Genomic DNA, 27,482 nt, shown 5'->3' with positions numbered 1-27,482 from the left:
TCTCAGCCTGGAGGATCACACACAACTACAGAGTGTGGTTCATCAACAAGCACCCAGCCATGGCCGAGATCACCCCAGGGTAAGAGAGACATTCTGGGGGTAGGATAGGGCAGGAGGGGAGTTGGGGACCAAAGGTAGGTGGGTGTTGTACTGGTCACAACTACAGAGATTGTGGTTCAGCACCAAGCACCCAGCCATGGCCGAGATTACCCCAGGGTAAGAGAGACATTCTGGGGGTAGTAGAGGGTCTGAAGGTGGTAGCTTGGTGTTGGATTGGTCGTCTTTAGTGTCTTCTAAATGTAAAATATCTAGATGTTTGACTTGGATAAATAACATGTGTTCTTTCCTCCTTTCTCAGTCATCCATTCCAAGGACAGTACAGTGCTGCTGATCTGAAATTAAGATTCTCACAGTGAGTACTTCAGTCTAATTACCATTCTCACAGTGAGTACTTCAGTCTAATTACCATTCTCACAGTGAGTACTTCAGTCTAATTACCATTCTCACAATGAGTACTTCAGTCTGATTACCATTCTCACAGTGAGTACTTCAGTCTAATTAAGATTCTCACAGTGAGTACTTCAGTCTAATTACCATTCTCACAGTGAGTACTTCAGTCTAATTACCATTCTCACAGTGAGTACTTCAGTCTAATTACCATTCTCACAGTGAGTACTTCAGTCTAATTACCATTCTCACAGTGAGTACTTCAGTCTAATTACCATTCTCACAGTGAGTACTTCAGTCTAATTACCATTCTCACAGTGAGTACTTCAGTCTAATTACCATTCTCACAGTGAGTACTTCAGTCTAATTACCATTCTCACAGTGAGTACTTCAGTCTAATTACCATTCTCACAGTGAGTACTTCAGTCTGATTACCATTCTCACAGTGAGTACTTCAGTCTAATTACCATTCTCACAGTGAGTACTTCAGTCTAATTACCATTCTCACAGTGAGTACTTCAGTCTAATTACCATTCTCACAGTGAGTACTTCAGTCTGATTACCATTCTCACAGTGAGTACTTCAGTCTAATTACCATTCTCACAGTGAGTACTTCAGTCTAATTACCATTCTCACAGTGAGTACTTCAGTCTAATTACCATTCTCACAGTGAGTACTTCAGTCTAATTACCATTCTCACAGTGAGTACTTCAGTCTAATTACCATTCTCACAGTGAGTACTTCAGTATTCTTTGACATCTATTGATTACAGTTATACATATCTGTAATATAGGCTATATCACACAATGTAAACATTGAAATGACAATCTCACAAAAACATGCAGATGTCTGCCTCCCAGTGGTGAAGTTGTTAGTGTTTCTATGCCAGGTAGAATGTGGCATAATGCAGATCCATCATAAAAAGGCATTTCACTGCTTCTCGTTTCACTGCTTCTCATTTCACTGCTTCTCATACACTATAGATAGTGAATCTATTTTTTTCGCCAAGTACTGTAAAAAGGCTGTGGCCTATTCCATCAACTCAGTGGCCTTGTGCATAGTGTCAGCCCTGAGATTGGAAGGTTGGGAGTTCGATCCCCAGCAGAGTCATACCAAAGACCTGTAAAAATGTGACCCAATGTGTGTCTACTTGGCACTCAGCATTAAGGAGATAGATTGGGGGGGGTAAGGCCTTACGATGAGACTACAGTCCTGTCCACAGGGTTTATTTGTACATTAAGCTGCTTCACACTACAGAAAGCAGTTATGTCCTCAAGCCAAAGCTACTTCCATACTTATGAGATGAGCAGAGATGTCCACAAGCCAAAGCTACTTCCTTACTTATGAGATGAGCAGAGATGTCCTCAAGCCAAAGCTACTTCCTTACTTATGAGATGAGCAGAGATGTCCTCAAGCCAAAGCTACTTCCTTACTTATGAGATGAGCAGAGATGTCCTCAAGCCAAAGCTACTTCCTTACTTATGAGATGAGCAGAGATGTCCACAAGCCAAAGCTACTTCCTTACTTATGAGATGAGCAGAGATGTCCACAAGCCAAAGCTACTTCCTTACTTATGAGATGAGCAGAGATGTCCTCAAGCCAAAGCTACTTCCTTACTTATGAGATGAGCAGAGATGTCCTCAAGACCAAGTCAACTCTTTCGAGGGAAGAGTCAAGTCATCGTGTTGAGGACCAGCAGGTATAAATCAGGGTAAATGAATGTTTTTCCCATCGGTGTGTAGACCTAGACCAGGTTTCTGATGAAATTCCAGTTCTGAGGATTGGAGCAAATCCTCCTGCCATGTTGCTAAACTGTATTCAGAGAGAAGTTGGGAAAATGAATCCCAAACCAAGTGGACATCCAGAGGTCTCCACCACAGTACCACTGTGTCACTGACTCCTTACATATTGACCATATTCTAAACTGGGATAAAGGAATGAGCGGTCCGCACACAGAATATAGCTGATTCCCAGTGACGTCTCCCTGCATCTAAATATACTGTACGTTACATATGCTACATTTCTACCTAATCTGTATTTGTTTTTATCCCAGCACCGGTAGTCTCAAATTTAGGATGTGCATATGGCCCTCCCTTCCTCCATGTTCTAAACTCTGGTGTTCTAAACTCTGGCGTTCTAAACTCTGGTGTTCTAAACTCTGGTGTTCTAAACTCTGGTGTTCTAAACTCTGGTGTTCTAAACTCTGGTGTTCTAAACTCTGGTGTTCTAAACTCTGGTGTTCTAAACTCTGGCGTTCTAAACTCTGGTGTTCTAAACTCTGGTGTTCTAAACTCTGGTGTTCTAAACTCTGGTGTTCTAAACTCTGGTGTTCTAAACTCTGGTGTTCTGAACTCTTTAAACTCTGGTGTTCTAAACTCTGGTGTTCTAAACTCTGGTGTTCTAAACTCTGGTGTTCTAAACTCTGGTGTTCTAAACTCTGGTGTTCTGAACTCTTTAAACTCTGGTGTTCTAAACTCTGGTGTTCTAAACTCTGGTGTTCTAAACTCTGGTGTTCTAAACTCTGGTGTTCTGAACTCTGGTGTTCTAAACTCTGGTGTTCTAAACTCTGGAGTTCTAAACTCTGGTGTTCTAAACTCTGGTGTTCTAAACTCTGGTGTTCTAAACTCTGGTGTTCTAAACTCTGGTGTTCTGAACTCTGGTGTTCTAAACTCTGGTGTTCTAAACTCTGGTGTTCTGAACTCTGGTGTTCTAAACTCTGGTGTTCTGAACTCTGGTGTTCTAAACTCTGGTGTTCTAAACTCTGGTGTTCTACACTCTGGTGTTCTGAACTCTGGTGTTCTAAACTCTGGTGTTTTAAACTCTGGTGTTCTAAACTCTGGTGTTCTAAACTCTGGTGTTCTAAACTCTGGTGTTCTAAACTCTGGTGTTCTAAACTCTGGTGTTCTGAACTCTTTAAACTCTGGTGTTCTAAACTCTGGTGTTCTAAACTCTGGTGTTCTGAACTCTGGTGTTCTAAACTCTGGTGTTCTAAACTCTGGTGTTCTAAACTCTGGTGTTCTAAACTCTGGTGTTCTGAACTCTGGTGTTCTGAACTCTGGTGTTCTAAACTCTGGTGTTCTAAACTCTGGTGTTCTAAACTCTGGTGTTCTAAACTCTGGTGTTCTAAACTCTGGTGTTCTGAACTCTTTAAACTCTGGTGTTCTAAACTCTGGTGTTCTAAACTCTGGTGTTCTAAACTCTGGTGTTCTGAACTCTGGTGTTCTAAACTCTGGTGTTCTAAACTCTGGTGTTCTAAACTCTGGTGTTCTGAACTCTTTAAACTCTGGTGTTCTAAACTCTGGTGTTCTGAACTCTGGTGTTCTAAACTCTGGTGTTCTAAACTCTGGTGTTCTGAACTCTGGTGTTCTAAACTCTGGTGTTCTAAACTCTGGTGTTCTAAACTCTGGTGTTCTAAACTCTGGTGTTCTAAACTCTGGTGTTCTAAACTCTGGTGTTCTAAACTCTGGTGTTCTGAACTCTGGTGTTCTAAACTCTGGTGTTCTAAACTCTGGTGTTCTGAACTCTGGTGTTCTAAACTCTGGTGTTCTAAACTCTGGTGTTCTAAACTCTGGTGTTCTAAACTCTGGTGTTCTGAACTCTGGTGTTCTAAACTCTGGTGTTCTAAACTCTGGTGTTCTGAACTCTGGTGTTCTAAACTCTGGTGTTCAACACTCTGGTGTTCTAAACTCTGGTGTTCTGAACTCTGGTGTTCTAAACTCTGGTGTTCTGAACTCTGGTGTTCTAAACTCTGGTGTTCTAAACTCTGGTGTTCTACACTCTGGTGTTCTGAACTCTGGTGTTCTAAACTCTGGTGTTTTAAACTCTGGTGTTCTAAACTCTGGTGTTCTAAACTCTGGTGTTCTAAACTCTGGTGTTCTAAACTCTGGTGTTCTGAACTCTGGTGTTCTAAACTCTGGTGTTCTAAACTCTGGTGTTCTACACTCTGGTGTTCTGAACTCTGGTGTTCTAAACTCTGGTGTTTTAAACTCTGGTGTTCTAAACTCTGGTGTTCTAAACTCTGGTGTTCTAAACTCTGGTGTTCTGAACTCTGGTGTTCTAAACTCTGCTGTTTTAAACTCTGGTGTTCTAAACTCTGGTGTTCTAAACTCTGGAGTTCTAAACTCTGGAGTTCTGAACTCTTTAAACTCTGGCGTTCTAAACTCTGGCGTTCTAAACTCTGGCGTTCTAAACTCTGGCGTTCTACACTCTGGCGTTCTACACTCTGGCGTTCTACACTCTGGCGTTCTACACTCTGGCGTTCTACACTCTGGCGTTCTACACTCTGGCGTTCTACACTCTGGCGTTCTACACTCCGGCGTTCTACACTCCGGCGTTCTACACTCCGGCGTTCTACACTCCGGCGTTCTACACTCTGGTGTTCTACACTCTGGCGTTCTACACTCTGGCGTTTTAAACTCTGGCGTTTTAAACTCTGGCGTTCTAAACTCTTTAAACTCTGGTGTTTTAAACTCTGGTGTTCTAAACTCTGGTGTTCTAAACTCTGGTGTTCTAAACTCTGGTGTTTTAAACTCTGGTGTTTTAAACTCTGGTGTTTTAAACTCTGGTGTTTTAAACTCTGGTGTTCTAAACTCTTTAAACTCTGGTGTTCTAAACTCTGGCGTTCTAAACTCTGGTGTTCTAAACTCTGGCGTTTTAAACTCTGGCGTTTTAAACTCTGGTGTTCTAAACTCTGGTGTTCTAAACTCTTTAAACTCTGGTGTTCTAAACTCTGGTGTTCTAAACTCTTTAAACTCTGGTGTTCTAAACTCTGGTGTTCTAAACTCTGGTGTTCTAAACTCTGGTGTTCTAAACTCTGGTGTTCTAAACTCTGGTGTTTTAAACTCTGGTGTTCTAAACTCTGGTGTTCTAAACTCTGGCGTTCTGAACTTTGGTGTTCTAAACTCTGGCGTTCTAAACTCTTTAAACTCTTGTGTTCTAAACTCCGTGTCCTCAACTCCATATTCTTATGTAACATGTAGCTAGGTGCCATGTTTCACTGCAGTCACACTATTTCATAGAGTACTAAGCTACTAATAACTGCCCTGTTGTGACGGTGATAGAGAAATGACACCAGGTCTCATATTTTGTTCCGTCCATTAATTATGACAGAGGTTCATTCTCAAAAACCTTTGCTGGCGGTCTTCAGGCCGGGGCTTGGGTTACGTTCCAGGAAGTGTATAGGAAATGTGATCCTGCCGTGCATTGACTGTCCCAGGTCTCCAGCCCTGCCTCTAGGGCTACCCTCCAGACATTTCCCCCTGCCTACACCCTATGTCGGCGTCCCAAATGGCACTCTATTCCCTATATAGCGCACTACTTTTGACCGGGACCCATAGGTTATAGAATGTACTATATAGGGAATAGAGTGCCATTTGGGACGCATGCCACGAGTCTTCATCCGTAACTTCTCTATTGATGGCTTTATGGTGAGAACATGAAGAGATCTGCTTTATGGTGAGAACATGGAGAGATCTGCTTGGCAGTGAGAACATGGAGAGATCTGCTTTATGGTGAGAACATGAAGAGATCTGCTTTATGGTGAGAACATGAAGAGATCTGCTTTATGGTGAGAACATGGAGAGATCTGCTTGGCAGTGAGAACATGGAGAGATCTGCTTTATGGTGAGAACATGGAGAGATCTGCTTTATGGTGAGAACATGGAGAGATCTGCTTTATGGTGAGAACATGGAGAGATCTGCTTTATGGTGAGAACATGGAGAGATCTGCTTGGGTGAGAACATGGAGAGATCTGCTTGGTGAGAACATGGAGAGATCTGCTTGGCGGTGAGAACATGGAGAGATCTGCTTGGCGGTGAGAACATGGAGAGATCTGCTTGGCTGGTGAGAACATGGAGAGATCTGCTTGGCAGTGAGAACATGGAGAGATCTGTTTTATGGTGAGAACATGGAGAGATCTGCTTGGCGGTGAGAACATGGAGAGATCTGCTTGGCGGTGAGAACATGGAGAGATCTGCTTTATGGTGAGAACATGGAGAGATCTGCTTGGCAGTGAGAACATGGAGAGATCTGTTTTATGGTGAGAACATGGAGAGATCTGCTTTATGGTGAGAACATGGAGAGATCTGCTTGGCGGTGAGAACATGGAGAGATCTGCTTGGCAGTGAGAACATGGAGAGATCTGCTTTATGGTGAGAACATGAAGAGATCTGCTTTATGGTGAGAACATGGAGAGATCTGCTTGTCAGTGAGAACATGGAGAGATCTGCTTTATGGTGAGAACATGGAGAGATCTGCTTTATGGTGAGAACATGGAGAGATCTGCTTTATGGTGAGAACATGGAGAGATCTGCTTGGCAGTGAGAACATGGAGAGATCTGCTTTATGGTGAGAACATGGAGAGATCTGCTTGGCAGTGAGAACATGGAGAGATCTGCTTGGCAGTGAGAACATGGAGAGATCTGCTTTATGGTGAGAACATGGAGAGATCTGCTTGGCGGTGAGAACATGGAGAGATCTGCTTGGCGGTGAGAACATGGAGAGATCTGCTTTATGGTGAGAACATGGAGAGATCTGCTTGGCAGTGAGAACATGGAGAGATCTGTTTTATGGTGAGAACATGGAGAGATCTGCTTTATGGTGAGAACATGGAGAGATCTGCTTTATGGTGAGAACATGGAGAGATCTGCTTGGCGGTGAGAACATGGAGAGATCTGCTTTATGGTGAGAACATGGAGAGATCTGCTTGGCGGTGAGAACATGGAGAGATCTGCTTGGCGGTGAGAACATGGAGAGATCTGCTTTATGAAGATTCATAATGATAAGTATCAGGTCATTCAACGTCCCTGCTATACTCTGATAGTGTAAGACACTGAATCAAATCAAAGTTTATTTGTCACATGCTCCAAATACAACAGGTGTAGACCTTAAAGTGAAATGCTTACTTACAGGCCGTAACCAACAGTGCAATTTTTTAAGTAAAAAATAGGTATTAGGTGAACAATGGATAAGGAAATAAAAAACAACAGTAAAAAGACAGTGAAAAATTACAGTAGCGAGGCTGTATACAGTAGAGGCTATATACAGTAGAGGCTATATACAGTAGCGAGGCTGTATACAGTAGCGAGGCTATAGACAGTAGCGAGGCTATAGACAGTAGCGTGGCTATATACAGTAGAGAGGCTACATACAGGCACCGGTTAGTCGGGCTGATTGAGGTAGTATGTAGATATGGTTAAAGTGACTATGCATATATGATAAACAGAGAGTAGCAGCAGCGTAAAAGAGGGGTTGGGGGGGAACACAATGCAAATAGTCTGGGTAGCCATTTGATTACCTGTTCAGGAGACTTATGGCTTGGGGGTAGAAGCTGTTTAGAAGCCTCTTGGACCTAGACTTGGCACTCTGGTACCGCTTGCCATGCGGTAGTAGAGAGAACAGTCTATGACTGGGGTGGCTGGGGTCTTAGACAATTTTTATGGCCTTCTTCTGACACCGACTGATGTAGAGGTCCTGGATGGCAGGAAGCTTGGCCCCAGTGATGTACTGGGCCGTACACATTACCCTCTGTAGTGCCTTGCGGTCAGAGGCCGAGCAGTTTCCAGACCAGGCACTGATGCAACCAGTCAGGATGCTCTGGATGTTGCAGCTGTAGAACCTTTTGAGGATCCATGCCAAATCTTTTTAGTTTCCTGAGGGGGAATAGGCTTTGTCGTGCCCTCTTCACGACTGTCTTGGTGTGTTTGGACCATGTTAGTTTGTTGGTGATGTGGACATTGAGGAACTTGAAGCTCTCAACCTGTTGCATTACTGTGAAGGCTGCCATGCATTGGTACAGTGAGAGTTCAGAGGAGTAGCTACAGTCAGAAGTTTACATCCACTTAGGTTGGAGTCATTAAAACTCCACAAATGTCTTGTTAAACAAACTATGGTTTTGGCAGGTTGGTTAGGACATCTACTTTGTGCATGACACAAATCATTTTTCCAACAGTTGTTTACAGACAGATTATTTCACATATAATTCACAGTATCTCAATTCCAGTGGGTCAGAAGTTTACATACACCAAGTTGACTGTGTGCCCTTAAACAGCTTGGAAAATTCCAGAAAATGATGTCATGGCTTTAGAAGCTCCTGATAGGCTAATTGACATACTTTGAGTCAATTGGAGGTGTACCTGTGGATGTATTTCAAGGCCTACCTTCAAACTCAGTGCCTCTTTGCTTGACATCATGGGGAAATCAGCCAAGAACTCAGAAAAAAAATTGTAGACCTCCACAAGTCTGGTTCATCCTTGGGAGCAATTTCCAAATGCCTGAAGGTACCACGTTCATCTGTACAAACAATAGTATCTATGTAAAGTATCTATATCCACAGTAAGAAGAGTCCTATATCGACATAACCTGAAAGGCTGCTCAGCAAGGAAGAAGCCACTTCTCCAAAACCGACATAAAAGCCAGACTACGGTTTGCAACTGCACATGGGGACAAAGATCGTACTTTTTGGAGAAATGTCCTCTGGTCTGATGAAACAAAAATAGAACTGTTTGGCCATAATGACCATCATTATGTTTGGAGGAAAAAGTGGGAGGTTTGCAAGCCGAAGAACACCATCCCAACCGCGAAGCACAGGGGTGGCAGCATCATGTTTTGGGGGTGCTTTGCTGCAGGAGGGACTGGTGCACTTCACAAAATAGATGGCATCATGAGGAAGGAGAATTATGTGGATATATTGAAGCAACATCTCAAGACATCAGTCAGGAAGTTAAAGCTTGGTCACAAATAGGTCTTCCAAATGGACAATGACCCCAAGCATACTTCCAAAGTTGTGGCAAAATGGTTTAAGGACAACAATATTATTAATTAAGGTATTGGAGTGGCCATCACAAAGCCCTGACCTCAATCCTACATAAAATCTGTGGGCAGAACTGAAAAAGCGTATGCGAGCAAGGTGGCCTACAAACCTGACTCAGTTACACCAGCTCTGTCAGGAGTAATGGGCCAAAGTTCACCCAATTTATTGTGGGAAGCTTGTGGAAGGCTACCCGAAACGTTTGACCCAAGTTTAACAATTTAAAGGCAATGCTACAAATTACTAATTGAGTGTATGTAAACTTCTGACCCACTGGGAATGTGATGAAAGAAATAAAAGCTGAAATAAATAATTCTCTCTACTAATATTCTGACATTTCACGTTCTTAAAATAAAGTGGTGATCCTAACTGACCTAAGACAGGGAATTTTTTATTTTACTAGGATTAAATGTCAGGAATTGTGAAAAACTGAGTTTAAATGTATTTGTCTAAGGTGTATGTAAACTTCAACTGTAGGTGAGAGAGTGTTGTGGTAGTGAGGTCGGCAACGGGGACGAAGTGTCAATGGAACACGAGGGGTTCATTATTCCCGACGTAGTGTACTACATTTGACCAGAGCCCTTTGGAGTATACAGTGCCATTTGGGTGTTGAATTTCATTTTTTATTTCATCTTTATTTAACTTGGCAAGTCAGTTAATAAGTACAAATTCTTATTTACAATGGCGGCCTACCCCGGCCAAGCCCTAACCCGGATGACACTGGGCCAATTACATTTACATTTGAGTCATTTAGCAGACGCTCTTATCCAGAGCGACTTACAGTAGTGAATGCATACATTTCCTACATTTTTTTTCTCTCCCATAATGGCCCCCCGTGGGAATCGAACCCACAACCCTAGCGTTGCAAACACCATGCTCTACCAACTGAGCCACACGGGACCAGTGGTCCTATGGGACTCCCAATCACGGAATCGAACCAGGGTCTGTAGTGACGCCTCTAGCACTGAGATACAGTGCCTTAGACCACTGCGCCACTCAGGAGCCCAAAGAGGTGTATGGCTGAGTGTCTGTCTCCTGCACTATAAACTCTGGGAGTAGAGTCAAATGGTACCCTATTCCCTTTATAATGCACTACCTTTCACCCATAGGGTTCTGTTCAAAAAGTAGGGCACTTTGTAGGGCATAGGGGGCCATCAGAGACGCATCCGTCAGACAGGAAGTTTGGCAGTTGGCCATCTAAGCTTCTGAGGAATAAATGCAGCTAATTTCTTGCCTCAGCTTTGTAGCCCGGGTTCGTTTCTACACAAAAACACTGGGGTTTTCAGCTTCATCTCACGATATGTCTCCTTCCTCTGTGACTGTCTTCGATGTGTCAGGGGCATGTGTTGATTGGCATTGTGTAAGGCTTCCTTCCCATCACTGACAGATGGACTGAAGAAAACACACAGATTAGATCAGGGCATTGTTCAGTAGGGAAAACGTAGCAAACTCTTTTTCAACAGAAAATGGAAATCTGTATTATTATTATTGGACAAGTCTAGGTAGTACCCTCCCATTTCATTCTGTTTTCAAAATGTTTTGTCCCATACTGAATACGACCCATGAGGTTCTGTCTCACCACCATCTCACACAGAGGGCTGAAGTTAACCCACACAGATTGGACAAATGTTTACAGTGTGGGCATTTTCCTGTGCCCTAATTTGTCAGTGGAGCCGTCAGTCATCGGGGCCCCCTAGTCAGACCCCGCCCACCAGTCAACCAGCTTCCTGGACCTGAAGCGTTTCCTTGTTTCACTGATCAATGGAACGATCTCTCTCTCTCTTCCTCTCTCTCTCGTGCTCTCTCTCTCTCTCTCGCTCTCTCTCGTGCTCTCTCTCTCTTTTTCTCTCTCTCTTTTCCTCACTCACTCTCAATTCAATTTCAATTTAGGGGCTTTATTGGCATAGGAAACATATGTTAACATTGACAAAGCAAGTGAAGTAGATAATAAACAAAAGTGAAATAAACAATACAAATGTACTGTAAACATTACACTCACAATAGTTCCAGAAGAATAAAGACATTTCAAATGTCATATTATGTCTATATATGGTGTTGTAACAATGTGCAAATAGTTAAAGTACAAAAGGGAAAATAAATAAACATAAATATGAGTTGTATTTACAATGGTGTTTGTTCTTCACTGCTTGGCCTTTTCTTGCTGCTGTGATGTCACACTGTGGTATTTCACCCAGTAGATATGGGAGTTTATCAAAATTGGGGTTGTTTTCGAATTCTTTGTGGATCTGTGTAATCTGAGGGAAATATGTGTCTAATATGGTCATACATTTGGCAGGAGGTTCGGAAGTGCAGCTCAGTTTCCACCTAATTTTGTGGGCAGTGTGCACATAGCCTGTCTTCTCTTGAGAGCCAGGTCTGCCTACGGCGGCCTTTCTCAATAGCAAGGCTATGCTCACTGAGTCTGTACATAGTCAAAGCTTTCCTTAAGTTTGGGTCAGTCACAGTGGTCAGGTATTCTGCTACTGTGTTCTCTCTGTTTAGGGACAAATAGCATTCTAGTTTGCTCAGTTTTTTTGTTAATTACTTGACACATTGGAAATAAATATATTTTTGTTTTCTCATGATTTGGTTGGGTGTTTGACCCATTATGTGAATCCTTGGTTGGTGAGCGGACCCCAAACCTCACAACCATAAAGGGCAATGGGTTCTATAACTCTCCTCTGGCCCGGGGCAGTCAGGATGTAGAATAACTCTCCTCTGGCCCGGGGCAGTCAGGATGTAGAATAACTCTCCTCTGGCCTGGGGCAGTCAGGATGTAGAATATCTCTCCTCTGGCCCGGGGCAGTCAGGATGTAGAATAACTCTCCTCTGGCCTGGGGCAGTCAGGATGTAGAATATCTCTCCTCTGGCCTGGGGCAGTCAGGATGTAGAATATCTCTCCTCTGGCCCGGGGCAGTCAGGATGTAGAATAACTCTCCTCTGGCCCGGGGCAGTCAGGATGTAGAATATCTCTCCTCTGGCCCGGGGCAGTCAGGATGTAGAATAACTCTCCTGGGGCAGTCAGGATGTAGAATAACTCTCCTCTGGCCTGGGGCAGTCAGGATGTAGAATAACTCTCCTCTGGCCCGGGGCAGTCAGGATGTAGAATATCTCTCCTCTGGCCAGCCCGGCAAAATGTGCCGAGTTGCAGGGTCACGGAGGGCACTGATGTTGACGTGGAAGGGACGACAGCTGAATTCCAAATAGACCCCTAGACCATACACCCTAGCCCCCTACCCTCTAGGCACTCCTGTAGATGTGTGAGGATTAAATTGGTCTGTGGCTAAGTAATATCGGGAAACTTCTACCAAGCCAATCAGATTGCAAGCTGAAGCTATTTCCGTAATGCTCATCTATCCTCTTCTCACTGAGGTTAAGGGTTGTATCTATTCAATCATTAGACCAGGACTAGTGACCATCTTGGCTAGAGGTTGACCGATTTTATGATTTTTCAACGCCGATACCGATTATTGGAGGACCCAAAAAAAGCCTCTACCAATTAATCGGCCTCTTTTTATTTATTTTCTATTTTTTTCGTATTTTTTATTATTATATATATTTGTAATAATGACAATTACAACAATACAGAATGAACCCTTTTATTTTAACTTAATATAATACATAAATAAAATCTATTTAGTCTCAAATAGATAATGAAACATGTTCAATTTGGTATAAATAATGCAAAAACTACAGTGTTGGAGAAGAAGGTAAAAGTGCAATATGTGCCATGTAAAAAAGCTAACGTTTAAGTTCCTTGCTCAGAACATGAGAACATATGAAAGCTGGTGGTTCCTTTTAACATGAGTCTTCAATATTCCCAGGTAAGGAGTTTTAGGTTGTAGTTATTATAGGAATTATAGGACTATTTCTCTCTATACCATTTGTATTTCATATACCTTTGACTAGTGGATGTTCTTATAGGCACTATAGTATTGCTAGCCTAATCTCGGGAGTTGATAGGCTTGAAGTCATAAACAGCGCTGTGCTTCAAGCATTGTGAAAAGCTGCTGGCAAATGGAGGAAAGTGCTGTTTGAATGAATGTTTACGAGCCTGCTGCTGCCTACCACCGCTCAGTCAGACTGCTCTATCAAATATCAAATCATAGACTTAATTATAATATAATAAACACACAGAAATACGAGCCTTTGGTCATTAATATGGTCAAATCTGGAAACTATCATTTTGAAAACAAAACGTTTATTCTTTCAGTGAAATACGGAACCGTTCTATATTTTATCTAACGGGTGGCATCCCTAAGTCTAAATATTGCTGTTTCATTGCACAACCTTCAATGTTATGTCATAATTATGTACAATTCTGGCAAATTAATTACGGTCTTTGTTAGGAAGAAATGGTCTTCACAGTTCACAACGAGCCAAGCGGCCCAAACTGCTGCATATACCCCGACTCTGCTTGCACAGAATGCAAGAGAAGTGACACAATCTCAGGCTCCGCGTTGATTATATGCAACACAGGACAAGCTATTTAACCTAGTAATATCATCAACCATGTGTAGTCAGCTAGTGATTATGTTAAGATTGATTGTTTTTTTATAAGATACGTTTAACGCTAGCTAGCAACTTACTATGGCTCCTTGCTACACTCGCGTAACAGGTAGTCAGCCTGCCACGCAGTCTCCTCATGGATTGCAATATAATCGGCCATAATCGGCGTCCAAAAATGCAGATTACCGATTGTTAGGAAAACTTTGAAATCGGCCCTAATTAATCGGCCATTCCGATTTAATCGGTTGACCTCTAATCTTGGCACTGTAATGTTGAAATGTGTGGTGACATCCGGGTGCTTTAAAAAGATACAACCAGGCTGGATTTAGTTGTATATTTGTTGTGAAATGTATCCGGGATAACATCTGGCCACTCCAGCTCCACTCTCAGGTTGGATGATTAGATCTCTCAACCTCTCTTACTTCTAACAGGCTGTAGTAACACACACACACACACACAGTGTTAAGAACATTCAGATAGACCACTACTGTTTGTTTCTTGGAAGAGCAGAGAAATGTCACACTGCTACCCAGGGTTTATTTCTGGGTTCCAGGTGGTTGGTGGGTTGGTTGTGACTGAGTAGCCATTTTGTTTTCTCTCTGAATTTCAGCTCGGTGCAGAACAGTGAGCGTGGGAAGAAGATGGGGGCAGCTGTGATCACCACCAGTCGGAGTGTTGTGCAGACTGGGAAGGCAGTAGGTGAGACAGAGTCAGTCTCTCTAGCCAACCCTTTCCCAGTGAGACAGACAATCCAACTCTCTAGCCAACCCTTCCCCAGTGAGACAGACAGACAGACAGACGTCTCTCTAGCCAACCCTTTCCCAGTGAGACAGACAATCCAACTCTGTAGCCAACCCTTCCCCAGTGAGACAGACAGACAGACAGGCTCTCTAGCCAACCCTTCTCCAGACAGACAGACAGACAGACAGACAGACAGACAGACAGACAGTCTCTCTAGCCAACCCTTCCCCAGTGAGACAAACAGACCGACATACTAACAGGAAAACCAGAATCTTGCAAACAAAATGTCTGGAAAACCTGGGATTTTTGGGAAAGTTACTGTAATTTTGAAACCCTAACAGTACAGTACTTTACAGGGCATTCAGGAAAGTATTCAGATACCTTGACTTTTTCCACATTTTATTACGTTTCAGCCTAGACATTTTTGCAAATGTATTATAAATAAAAAAAACAGAAATATATAATTTACATAAGTATTTAGACCCTTTACTCAGTACTTTTTTGAAGCACCTTTTGCAGCGATTACAGCCTCGAGTCTTCTTGGGTGTGACGCTACAAGCTTGGCACACCTGTATTTGGGGAGTTTCTCCCATTCTTCTCTGCAGATCCTCTCAAGCTCTGTCAGGTTGGATGGGGAGCGTCGCTGCACAGCTATTTTCATGTCTCTCCAGAGATGTTTGATCGGGTTCAAGTCCGCGCTCTGGCTGGGCCACTCAAAGACATTCAGAGTCTTGTCCCGAAGTCACTCCTGCGTTGTCTTGGCTGTGTGCTTACAGTAGGGTCGTTGTCCTGTTAGAAGGTGAACCTTCGCCCCAGTCTGAGGTCCTGAGCGCTCTGGAGCAGTTTTTCATCAAGGATCTCTCTGTACTTTGCTCTGTTCATCTTTCCCTCCATCCTGACTAGTCTCCCAGTCCCTGCCACTGAAAAACATCCCCACAGCATGATGCCGCCACCACCATGCTTCACTGTAGGGATGGTGCCAGGTTTCCTCCAGACGTGACGCTTGGCATTCAGGCCAAAGAGTTCAATGTTGGTTTCATCAGACCAGATAATCTTGTTTCTCATGGTCTGAGAGTCATTTAGGTGCCTTTTGGCAAACTCCAAGTGGGCTGTCATGTGCCTTTTACTGAGGATTGGCTTCTATCTGGCCACTCTACCATAAAAGCCTGATTGGTGGAGTGCTGCAGAGATGGTTGTCCTTCTGGAAGGTTCTCCCATCTCCACAGAGGAACTCTGGAGCTCTGTCAGAGTGACCATTGGGTTCTTGGTCACCTCCCTGACCAAGGCCCTTCTCCCCCGATTGCTCAGTTTGGCCGGACAGCCATCTCTAGGAAGAGTCTTGGTGGTTCCAAACTTCTTCCATTTTAGAATGATGTTCTTGGGGATGTTCAATGCTGAAGAAATGTTTTGGTACACTTCCCAAGATCTGTGCCTCAACACAATCCTATCTCGAAGCTCTACAAACAATTCCTTCGTCCTTATGGCTTGATTTTGCTCTGATATGCACTGTCAACTGTGGGACCTTATATAGACAGATGTGTGTGCCTTTCCAAATCATGTCCAATCAATTGAATTTAGCACAGGTGGACTCCAATCACGTTGTAGAAACATCTCAAGGATGATCAATGGAAACAGGATGCACCTGAGCTCAATTTCAAGTCTCATAGCAAGTGTCTGAATTCTTATGTAAATAAGATATTTCTGTTTATTATATTTATAAATTTGCACACAAAAAAGTATAAATTAATTATTGCTTTGTCATTATGGAGTATTGTGTGTAGATTGATGAGGGAAAAAATATATATTTAATCCATTTTAGAATAAGGCTGTAATGTAACAAAATGTGGAAAAAGTCAAGGTGTCTGAATACTTTCCGAATGCACTGTATATCTAATCCCTCCTGTCTCCATCCTCCAGGTCAGTCGGTGGGTGGAGCTCTGAGCAGCGCTAAGTCAGCCATGTCCTCCTGGTTCTCTACGTTGGCACCGCCAGCTATCGTACCCACTCCAGCAGCCTCACCAGAGCCTCAGTTACCTACAGAGACCAAGCCTTGACCACCTGCCTGTCTACCTGTCCCTTCTCACAGCAGCTGTCTAGCAGGAGAGACTAGGGTTAACCTACCCCCCCCCTCCCCTGATTTCTTGCACTCTTTCTCCTCATTCTCAAACTCCACTGGAGAAAAAAGTCAGAGGGGAGGGATCTTGGACTGTGTCCTCCAATACAGTTGAGAAGGAGATACTTCTCCTCCTCCTATCAGATCACAACGTTTTTTTACCTTTATTGTAACTAGGCAAGTCAGTTAAGAACAAATTCTTATTTACAATGACGGCCTAGGAACAGTGGGTTAACTGCCTTGTTCAGGGGCAGAACGACATATATTTTCTACCTTGTCAGCTCGGGGATTCGATCTTGCAACCTTTCGGTTACAAGTCCAACGCTCTAACCACTAGGCTACCTGCCTCCCCCCTCTAACCACTAGGCTACCTGCCTCCCCCCTCTAACCACTAGGCTACCTGCCTCCCCCCTCTAACCACTAGGCTACCTGCCTGCCCCTCTAACCACTAGGCTACCTGCCTCCCCCTCTAACCACTAGGCTACCTGCCTCCCCCCTCTAACCACTAGGCTACCTGCCTCCCCCCTCTAACCACTAGACTACCTGCCTCCCCCCTCTAACCACTAGGCTACCTGCCTCCCCCCTTTAACCACTAGGCTACCTGCCTCCCCCCTCTAACCACTAGGCTACCTGCCTCCCCCTCTAACCACTAGGCTACCTGCCTCCCCCCTCTAACCACTAGGCTACCTGCCTCCCCCCTCTAACCACTAGGCTACCTGCCTCCCCCCTCTAACCACTAGGCTACCTGCCTCCCCCCTCTAACCACTAGGCTACCTGCCTCCCCCCTCTAACCACTAGGCTACCTGCCTCCCCCCTCTAACCACTAGGCTACCTGCCTCCCCCCTCTAACCACTAGGCTACCTGCCTCCCCCCTCTAACCACTAGACTACCTGCCTCCCCCCTCTAACCACTAGGCTACCTGCCTCCCCCCTCTAACCACTAGGCTACCTGCCTCCCCCCTCTAACCACTAGGCTACCTGCCTCCCCCCTCTAACCACTAGGCTACCTCCTCCCCCCTCCTCCCCCCTCTAACCACTAGGCTACCTGCCTCCCCCTCTAACCACTAGACTACCTGCCTCCCCCCTCTAACCACTAGGCTACCTGCCTCCCCCCTCTAACCACTAGGCTACCACTAGGCTACCTACAACTGCTCCAGCATGGAGGACAGGCAGACAGGCAGACAGGCAGACAGACAGACAGGCAGGCAGACAGGCAGGCAGACAGGCAGACAGGCAGACAGACAGGCAGACAGACAGACAGACAGGCAGACAGACAGGCAGACAGGCAGACAGGCAGACAGACAGGCAGACAGACAGACAGACAGACAGGCAGACAGGCAGACAGACAGACAGACAGGCAGACAGGCACTTCTGTCATTCCCCAAAAAGACAGACATTTCCATGCTCAGAGTCTCAGCCACTTTAGATTTGAGTGTTGTCTCTGTGTTTTATCCCACACCAGTGTTTTTCTCTAGCTGTATATCAACAAGGTGTATACTGTATATACTGACAGTCTTTAATGACAGTGTGAGCCGCTGTCTACGTCGGAATGGCGCCACTCCTACGCGACTCCCGTCCCTGCAGGCAGAATCGACACGCTATCTGACCTAAGACAATGGCGTTACTGTAAATCAACAAGACATTGGGGCCAGAGCAAGTTCATCTCACATTGAACAGGTTGACTCCCAAATGGAAACCTATCCCATATATATATAGTGCACTATTTCTGTCCAGATCCCTAAGGGGTTGGTAGGTTGGGTGGGTGGGTGGGTGGGTTGGCGTGTTGGTAGGTTGGTTGGGTGGGTGGTAGGTTGGGTGGGTGGATGGTAGGTTGGGTGGGTGGGTGGGTGGGTGGGTGGTAGGTTGGGTGGGAGGGTTGGTCGGTTGGGTGGGAGGGTGTGTTGGTAGGGTGGGTGGGTGGTAGGTTGGGTGGGTGGATGGTAGGTTGGGTGGGTGGTAGGTTGGGTGGGTGGATGGTAGGTTGGGTGGGTGGGTGGGTGGTAGGTTGGGTGGGAGGGTTGGTAGGTTGGGTGGGAGGGTGTGTTGGTAGGGTGGGTGGGTGGGAGGGTTGGCGTGTTGGTGGGTTGGGTGGGAGGGTGTGTTGGTAGGGTGGTTGGTAGGTTGGGTGGGTGGGAGGGTTGGTGAGTTGGGTGGGAGGGTGTGTTGGTAGGGTGGGTGGGTGGGAGGGTTGGTAGGTTGGGTGGGTGGGAGGGTTGGCTTGTTGGTTGGTTGGGTGGGAGGGTTGGTGTGTTGGTAAGTTGGTAGGTTGGGTGGGTGGGTGGGTGGGTGGTAGGTTGGGTAGGTGGGAGGGTTGGCTTGTTGGTTGGTTGGGTGGGAGGGTTGGTGTGTTGGTTGGTTGGGTGGGTGGGAGGGTTGGTGTGTTGGTTGGTTGGGTGGGTGGGAGGGTTGGTGTGTTGGTAGGTTGGTTGGTAGGTTGGGTGGGTGGGAGGGTTGGTGTGTTGGTAGGTTGGTTGGTTGGTTGGGTGGGTGGTTGGGTTGGTGTGTTGGGTGGTAGGTTGGTTGGTTGGGTTGGCTCCATTTGGAACACATTCTGTTCGTCACTTCTTCAGGAAGAGAAAACTGGTTTGGACTCTCATTATATCCATACTATGATAGAATACTGTCTTATGGTGACATGTCATAGTGAACTCTATAGAGAGATGAAGGCTGGAGGAATGTGGGATATAAACAAATGTACTAATGTATTTACCCTTTTTTTTATATTGATGTAGTTCAGTCCTTGAGCTGTTCTTGTCTATTCATGTTCTGTATTATGTCATGTTTTGTGTGGACCCCAGGAAGAGTAGCTGCTGCTATAACAACAGCTAATGGGGATCCTAATAAAATACCAAAAACAAGTTTGTTGGACTCCCACATAATCATTATGGTTTCCCTCTTCGTCATGACAACACTGGAACCAATCACTACTAATCTATGAACCACACCAACTACTGTGTGTCTGACATAGCACCCTATTCCCTATATGGTGCACTACTTTTGACCAGTGGCTTTGGTCAAAAGTAGTGCACTGTAGGGAGTTGTATGCGTCTGTACAAATTAAAGATGATTTATATACTAAACAAAAAATATAAACAACAATTTCAACGATTTTACTGAGTTACAGTTCATATGTGGAAATCAGTCAGTTTAAATAAATTCACATGACTGACAATACAGATATGCATCTGTTGGTCACAGATACCTTTAAAAGAAAATGGGCCTCGGGATATCGTTAGGGTATTTCATGGGCCTCGGGATATCGTTAGGGTATTTCGTGGGCCTCGGGATATCGTTACGGTATTTCATGGGCCTCGGGATATCGTTAGGGTATTTCATGGGCCTCGGGATATCGTTACGGTATTTCATGGGCCTCGGGATATGGGTTAGGGTATTTCATGGGCCTCGGGATATCGTTAGGGTATTTCATGGGCCTCGGGATATCGTTACGGTATTTCATGCGCCTCGGGATATCGTTACGGTATTTCTGTGCATTCAAATTGCCATCAATAATATAAAATGTTGTATGTAGTTTAAGCCCACCGCCACCATGGGACACTGTTCACAACATTGACATCAGAAAACCGCTTACGCACACAACGCCATGCACGTGGTCTGAGGTTGTGAGGCCAGTTGGACGTACTCCCAAATTCTTTAAAACGACGTTGGAAGCAGTTTATGTAGAGAAATGAAATCTATGTGCATTCTTAGTAGCCTCTACTTGTCACTTTGAGATCATTACGGTCATCTCTCCCCAACTGTTTGTATTTGAGATGATTACAGTAACTCTTCTCTCCCCAACTGTTTGTATTTGAGATGATTACAGTAACTCTTCTCTCACCAACTGTTTGTATTTGAGATGATTACAGTAACTCTTCTCTCACCAACTGTTTGTATTTGAGATGATTACAGTAACTCTTCTCTCCCCAACTGTTTGTATTTGAGATTCTTACTGTTTGTATTTGAGATGATTACTGTTTGTATTTGAGATGATTACTGTTTGTATTTGAGATGATTACTGTTTGTATTTGAGATGATTACTGTTTGTATTTGAGATGATTACTGTTTGTATTTGAGATGCCATTTGAAGCTGTTAGATTACTAGTAGTTTCCAACAACAGTTAGGCAGGCATGCTCTGAGAACATGACTGTCTGTAATGGCACCCTATTTCCTATATAGTGAGCTCCTTTTGTCTTGACTTGGGCCTATAGGTGGTAGACTATATAGGGTGCCATTTTGGACACGCTCAGGTCCAGTTATTTTTTTTCAACCGTAATGACTGCTGTCTTTCTGTCGGCTGTCTGAATGATGGCTGTCTTTCTGTCGGCTGTCTGAATGATGGCTGTCTTTCCGTCGGCTGTCTGAACTTTGGATGTCCATTCCTCCTCAAATCCCCGTCATGACTTTTAAACTCAAACAATATTCCCTGTGTTTAGACTGTTTGCTCCGTTTGTTGAATTCTATTATTAATTCTAAATATTTTGGGTTTCTTTTCTATTTTTTTTATTGGACAATGTTTTATATGTATGTTATATTTACAATGTGTATTTAAAATATTAATGTATTATAAATTGTCAATTGAAATTCACAAAATATTTTCCTGAAAGATGCTTTGGAAGTATTTTGTTGAGGAAAACAGTTATAATTTATGCTATGCTGTATTGCTGCATTAAATAAGAGAAACTGAAAGTCTCCTCTCCGCTTTTTATCTAAAAGCTTCTGTACCTAAAAAAAAAAAAAAAAAAATATGAAAGGAAATAGTATTTTTTTCCCCCCCCTGTAAGCTGTTAGAGACAGTCTGAAGAGGTAGCGAGACACCCCACTTAGTTGTTTTCCTGTATTTTTCTGGTTCAATGAACGAAGAAGACCAGACCCGCTGCTTATGTTGTCTACGAGAGGGAGGGAGAAAGAGAGCAGAGCAACAGCCCCCCCCCCCCCCCCCCCCCCCCCCCCCCAAGCCAAACCTGTGACTTAAGAGGTATGTATCAGATACTCAACATGCTCTACTCACACCTACTGTGATGGTCCGGGCCTAAACCACACCAAAACAACACTAGACACTATGGAACACAAAGCTTTTATTTTCTCATTCTGGAATATACAAGGTCTGAAGTCATCTGCCTTTGGCCTAAAGAGCAAGAACCCAGACTTCATTAAAGAAATAAAAAATACAGACATTGTCATCCTACAAGAAACATGGTATAAAGGAGACGGACCCATTGGTTGCCCTCTAGGTTACAGAGAGCTGGTTGTCCCATCAATCAAATTTCAATCAAATGTATTTATATAGCCCTTCTTACGTCAGCTGATGTCACAAAGTGCTGTACAGAAACCCAGCCTAAAACCCCCAAACAGCAAGCAATGCAGGTGTAAAAGGCCGGAACCTAGGTAGAGACCTAGAGAGGAACCAGGCTATGAGGGGTGGCCAGTCCTCTTCTGGCTGTGCCGGGTGGAGATTACAACAGAACATGGCCAAGATATTCAAATGTTCATAGATGACCAGCAGGGTCAGAAAATAATAATCACAGTGGTTGTAGAGGATGCAACAGGTCAGCACTTCAGGAGTAGATGTCAGTTGGCTTTTCATAGCCGATCATTCAGAGTATCTCTAGCGCTCCTGCTGTCTCTAGAGAGTTTAAAACAGCAGGTCTGGGACAAGCTAGCACGTCCGGTGAACAGGCAATGGTTCCATAGCCGCAGGCAGAACAGTTGAAACTGGAGCAGCAGCACGACCAGGTGGACTGGGGACAGCAAGGAGTCATCAGGCCGGGTAGTCATGAGGCATGGTCCTAGGGCTCAGGTCCTCCGAGAGAAAGAATTAGAGAGAGCATACTTAAATTCACACAGGACACCGGATAAGACAGGAGAAATACTCCAGATAACAGACTGGCCCTAGCCCCCCGACACAAACTACTGCAGCATAAATACTGGAGGCTGAGACAGGAGGGGTCGGGAGACACTGTGGCCCTGTCCGACGATGCCCTCGGACAGGGCCAAAAAGGCAGGATATAACCCCACCCACATTGCCAAAGCACTGCCCCCACACCACTAGAAGGATATCTTTAACCACTTACCATCCTGAGACAAGGCTGAGTATAGCCCACGAAGGGGGGGGGGGGGGGGCGCCAGGACAGGAAGACCATGTCAGTGACTCAATCCACTCAAGTGACGCACCCCTCTTAGGGACGGCATGGAAGAGCACCAGTAAGCCAGTGACTCAGCCCCTGTAATAGGGTTTGAGGCAGAGAATCCCAGTGGAGAGAGGGGAACTGGCCAGGCAGAAACAGCAAGGGCGGTTCGTTGCTCCAGTGCCTTTCCATTCACCTTCACACTCCTGGGCCAGACTGCACTCAGTCATAAGACCTACTGAAGAGATGAGTCTTCAATAAAGACTTAAAGGTTGAGATCGAGTCTGCGTCTCTCACATGAATAGGCAGACCATTCCATAAAAATGGAGCTCTATAGGAGAAAGCCCTGCCTCCAGCTGTTTGCTTAGAAATTCTAGGGACAGTAAGGAGGCCTGCGTTTTGTGCCCGTAGCGTACGTGTAGGTATGTACAGCAGGACCAAATCGGAAAGATAGGTAGGTAATGCTTTGTAGGTTAGCGAACCTTGGAATCAGCCCTAGCCTTCACAGGAAGTCAGTGTAGAGAGGCTAGCACTGGAGTAATATGATCATAATTGTTTGGTTCTAGTCAAGATTCTAGCAGCTGTGTTTAGCACTATCTGAAGTTTATTTAGTGCTTTATCTGGGTAGCCGGAAAGTAGAGCACTGCAGTAGTGTAATCTAGAAGTGACAAAAGCATGGATCCATTTTTCTACATCATTTTTGGACAGAAAGTTTCTGATTTTTGCAATGTTACGTAGATGGAAAAATCTGCCCTTGAAACAGTCTTGATATGTTCGTCAATAAAGAGATTAGGGTCCAGAGTAACGCCGAGGTCCTTCACTGTTTTTTTTTAGATGACTGTACAACCATCCAGATTAATTGTCAGATTCAACAGAAGATCTCTTTGTTTCTTGGGACCTAGAACTAGCATCTCTGTTTTGTCCGAGTTTAAACGTAGAAAATGTGCCGCCATCCACTTATGTCTGAAACACAGGCTTCCAGGGAGGGCAATTTTGGGGCTTCACCATGTTTCATCGAAATGTACAGCTGTCTGCCATCTGCATAGCAGTGAAATTTAACATTATGTTTCTGAATGACATCACCAAGAGGTAAAATATATAGTGAAAACAATAGTGGTCCTAAAACGGAACCTTGAGGAACACCAAAATGTACAGTTGATTTGTTGGAGGACAAACCATCTACAGAGACAAACTGATATCTTTCCAACAGATAAGATCTAAACCAGGCCAGAACTTGTCCGTGTAGACCAATTTGGGTTTCCAATCTCTCCAAAAGAATGTGGTGATCGATGTTGTCAAAAGCAGCACTAAGGTCTAGGAGCTCGAGGACAGATGCAGAGCCTCGGTCTGACGCCATTAAAAGTTAATTTACCACCTTCACGAGTGCAGTCTCAGTGCTATGATGGGGTCTAAAACCAGACTGAAGCGTTTCATATACATTGTCTTCAGGAAGGCAGTAGGTTGCTGCGCAAGAGCTTTTTCTAAACATTTTGAGAGGAATGGGAGATTCGATATAGGCCGATTTAGTTTTTTATATTTTCTCGGTCAAGGTTTGGCTTTTTCAAGAGAGGATTTATTACTGCCACTTTTAGTGAGTTTGGTACACATCCGATGGATAGGGAGCTGTTTATTATGTTCAACATAGGAGGGCCAAGCACAGGAAGCAACACTTTCAGTAGTTCAGTTTGAATAGGGTCCAGTATGCAGCTTTAAGGTTTATAGGCCATGATTATTTTCATCAATGTGTCAAGAGATATAGTATTAAAAAAGTTCAGTGTCTCCCTTGATCCACCAAAACACCAGGTGTGAAACAGGGAAGAGAATCAGGGGGTATGCTAATTTGGTATAGAGCAGACCTAACCCACTCTATTAAATTAATCAAAACAGGAAAATGTTACATCTCGCTAGAAATTAATTTGAAATGTATCTTACCAGATAAATTGCTACCTATATCCCCCCACTAGAATCCCCATACTTTAATGAAGACAGCTTCTCCATCCTACCTATATCCCCCCACTAGAATCCCCATACTTTAATGAAGACAGCTTCTCCATCCTACCTATATCCCCCAATTAGAATGCCCATAATTTAATGATGACAGCTTCTCCATCCTACCTATATCCCCCCAATAGAATCCCCATACTTTAATGAAGACAGCTTCTCCATCCTACCTATATCCCCCCACTTGAATCCCCATACTTTAATGAAGACAGCTTCTCCATCCTACCTATATCCCCCCACTAGAATCCCAATACTTTAATGAGGACAGCTTCTCCATCCTAGAGGGGGAGATCAATCATTTCCAGGTCCAGGGACATATACTAGTCTGTGGTGACTTAAATGCCAGAACTGGACAAGAACCTGACACCCCCAGCACACAGGGGGACAAACACCAACCTGGAGGTGACAGCATTCCCTCCCCCATATGCCCCCCTAGACACAACTATGACAACATAACCAACAAAAACGGGTCACAACTCCTGCAGCTCTGTCAGACGCTGGGTATGTACATAGTCAATGGTAGGCTTTGAGGGGACTCCTATGGTAGGTACACCTACAGCTCTGTCAGACGCTGGGTCTGTACATAGTCAATGGTAGGCTTTGAGGGGACTCCTATGGTAGGTTCACCTACAGCTCTGTCACACGCTGGGTATGTACATAGTCAATGGTAGGCTTTGAGGGGACTCCTATGGTAGGTACACCTACAGCTCTGTCACACGCTGGGTATGTACATAGTCAATGGTAGGCTTCAAGGGGACTCCTATGGTAGGTACACCTACAGCTCTGTCACACGCTGGGTATGTACATAGTCAATGGTAGGCTTTGAGGGGACTCCTATGGTAGGTACACCTACAGCTCTGTCACACGCTGGGTATGTACATAGTCAATGGTAGGCTTAGAGGGGACTCCTATGGTAGGTACACCTATAGCTCTGTCACACGCTGGGTATGTACATAGTCAATGGTAGGCTTAGAGGGGACTCCTATGGTAGGTACACCTATAGCTCTGTCACACGCTGGGTATGTACATAGTCAATGGTAGGCTTAGAGGAGACTCCTATGGTAGGTTCACCTACAGCTCTGTCGGACGCTGGGTCTGTACATAGTCAATGGTAGGCTTTGAGGAGACTCCTATGGTAGGTTCACCTACAGCTCTGTCACACGCTGGGTATGTACATAGTCAATGGTAGGCTTAGAGGAGACTCCTATGGTAGGTACACCTACAGCTCTGTCAGACGCTGGGTATGTACATAGTCAATGGTAGGCTTTGAGGGGACTCCTATGGTAGGTTCACCTACAGCTCTGTCACACGCTGGGTATGTACATAGTCAATGGTAGGCTTTGAGGGGACTCCTATGGTAGGTACACCTGCAGCTCTGTCACACGCTGGGTCTGTACATAGTCAATGGTAGGCTTTGAGGGGACTCCTATGGTAGGTTCACCTACAGCTCTGTCACACGCTGGGTATGTACATAGTCAATGGTAGGCTTAGAGGGGACTCCTATGGTAGGTACACCTATAGCTCTGTCACATGCTGGGTATGTACATAGTCAATGGTAGGCTTTGAGGGGACTCCTATGGTAGGTTCACCTACAGCTCTGTCACATGCTGGGTATGTACATAGTCAATGGTAGGCTTTGAGGGGACTCCTATGGTAGGTACACCTACAGCTCATCTCTTGGCAGAAGTACTGTAGACTACTTTATCACTGACCTCAACCCAGAGTCTCTTAGGGGTGTCAGTGGTCTGACTGTGAACACTCAGATCACAGCAAAATCACAGTCTACTTGAACAGAGCAATACTCAATCATGAGGCATCAAAGCCAAAGGAACTGAATAATAAACTCATAAAAAAAGAAACGTCCCTTTTTCAGGACCCTGTCTTTCAAAGATAATTCGTAAAAATCTAAATAACTTCACCAGGTCTTCATTGAAAAGGGTTTAAACACTGTTTCCCATGCTTGTTCACTGAATCATAAACAATTAATGAACATGCACCTGTGGAACGGTCGTCAAGACACTAACAGCTTACTGACGGTAGGCAATTAAGGTCACAGATATGAAAACTTACTCTGAAAAACACCAAAAGAAAGATGCCCAGGGTCCCAGCTCATCTGCGTGAACGTGCCTTAGGCATGCTGCAAGGAGGCATGAGGACTGCAGATGTGGCCAGGGCAATAAATTGCAATGTCCGTACTGTGAGACGCCTAAGACAGCGCTACAGGGAGACAGGACGGACAGCTGATTGTCCTCGCAGTGGCAGACCACGTGTAACAACACTTGCACAGGATAGGTACATCCGAACATCACACTTGCGGGACAGATACAGGATAGCAACAACAGCTGCCTGAGTTACACCAGGAACACACAATCCCTCCATCAGTGCTCAGACTGTCCGCAATAGGCTGAGAGAGGCTGGACTGAGGGCTTGTAGGCCTGTTGTAAGGCAGGTCCTCACCAGACATCACCGGCAACAACGGGGCTATGGGCACAAATCCACCGTCGCTGGACCAGACAGGACTGGCAAAAAGTGCTCTTCACTGATGAGTCGCGGTTTTGTCTCATCAGGGATGATGGTGGGATTTGCGTTTATCGTCGAAGGAATGAGCATTACACAGAGGCCTGTACTCTGGAGCGGGAGCGATTTGGAGGTGGAGGGTCCGTCATGGTCTGGGGTGGTGTGTCACAGCATCATCGGACTGAGCTTGTTGTCATTGCAGGCAATCTCAACGCTGTGCGT

At 44.8% G+C, this 27,482-nt stretch overlaps 1 protein-coding gene across 3 annotated transcripts in view; it reads left to right on the top strand.

Annotated features, from left to right (window-relative positions):
* The window catches only part of LOC106579705 (late secretory pathway protein AVL9 homolog), a 56,854-nt gene extending 38,485 nt beyond the window's left edge, over positions 1–18,369 (top strand). Inside the window, exons 13-16 of one of the 3 annotated variants that reach the window (XM_045702802.2) lie at positions 1–79; positions 359–412; positions 14,374–14,462; positions 16,422–18,369. The exon at positions 1–79 is cut by the window's left edge and continues 39 nt beyond it. In XM_045702802.2, coding sequence (XP_045558758.1) covers positions 1–79; positions 359–412; positions 14,374–14,462; positions 16,422–16,558 — 359 coding nt within the window. In that variant the 3' untranslated portion in view covers positions 16,559–18,369. Of the gene's footprint in view, positions 80–358; positions 413–14,373; positions 14,473–16,421 lie in introns of those variants that run through there. The other 2 variants (XM_045702803.2, XR_014381714.1) reach the window with 2 other exon arrangements.
* The last annotated feature ends 9,113 nt before the right edge of the window (positions 18,370–27,482 follow it).

Source organism: Salmo salar, chromosome 19 (assembly GCF_965601325.2).
Source record: "Salmo salar chromosome 19, fSalSal1, whole genome shotgun sequence".
Taxonomy (NCBI): domain Eukaryota; kingdom Metazoa; phylum Chordata; class Actinopteri; order Salmoniformes; family Salmonidae; genus Salmo; species Salmo salar.
This window is presented reverse-complemented; position numbering and strand designations above follow the sequence as displayed.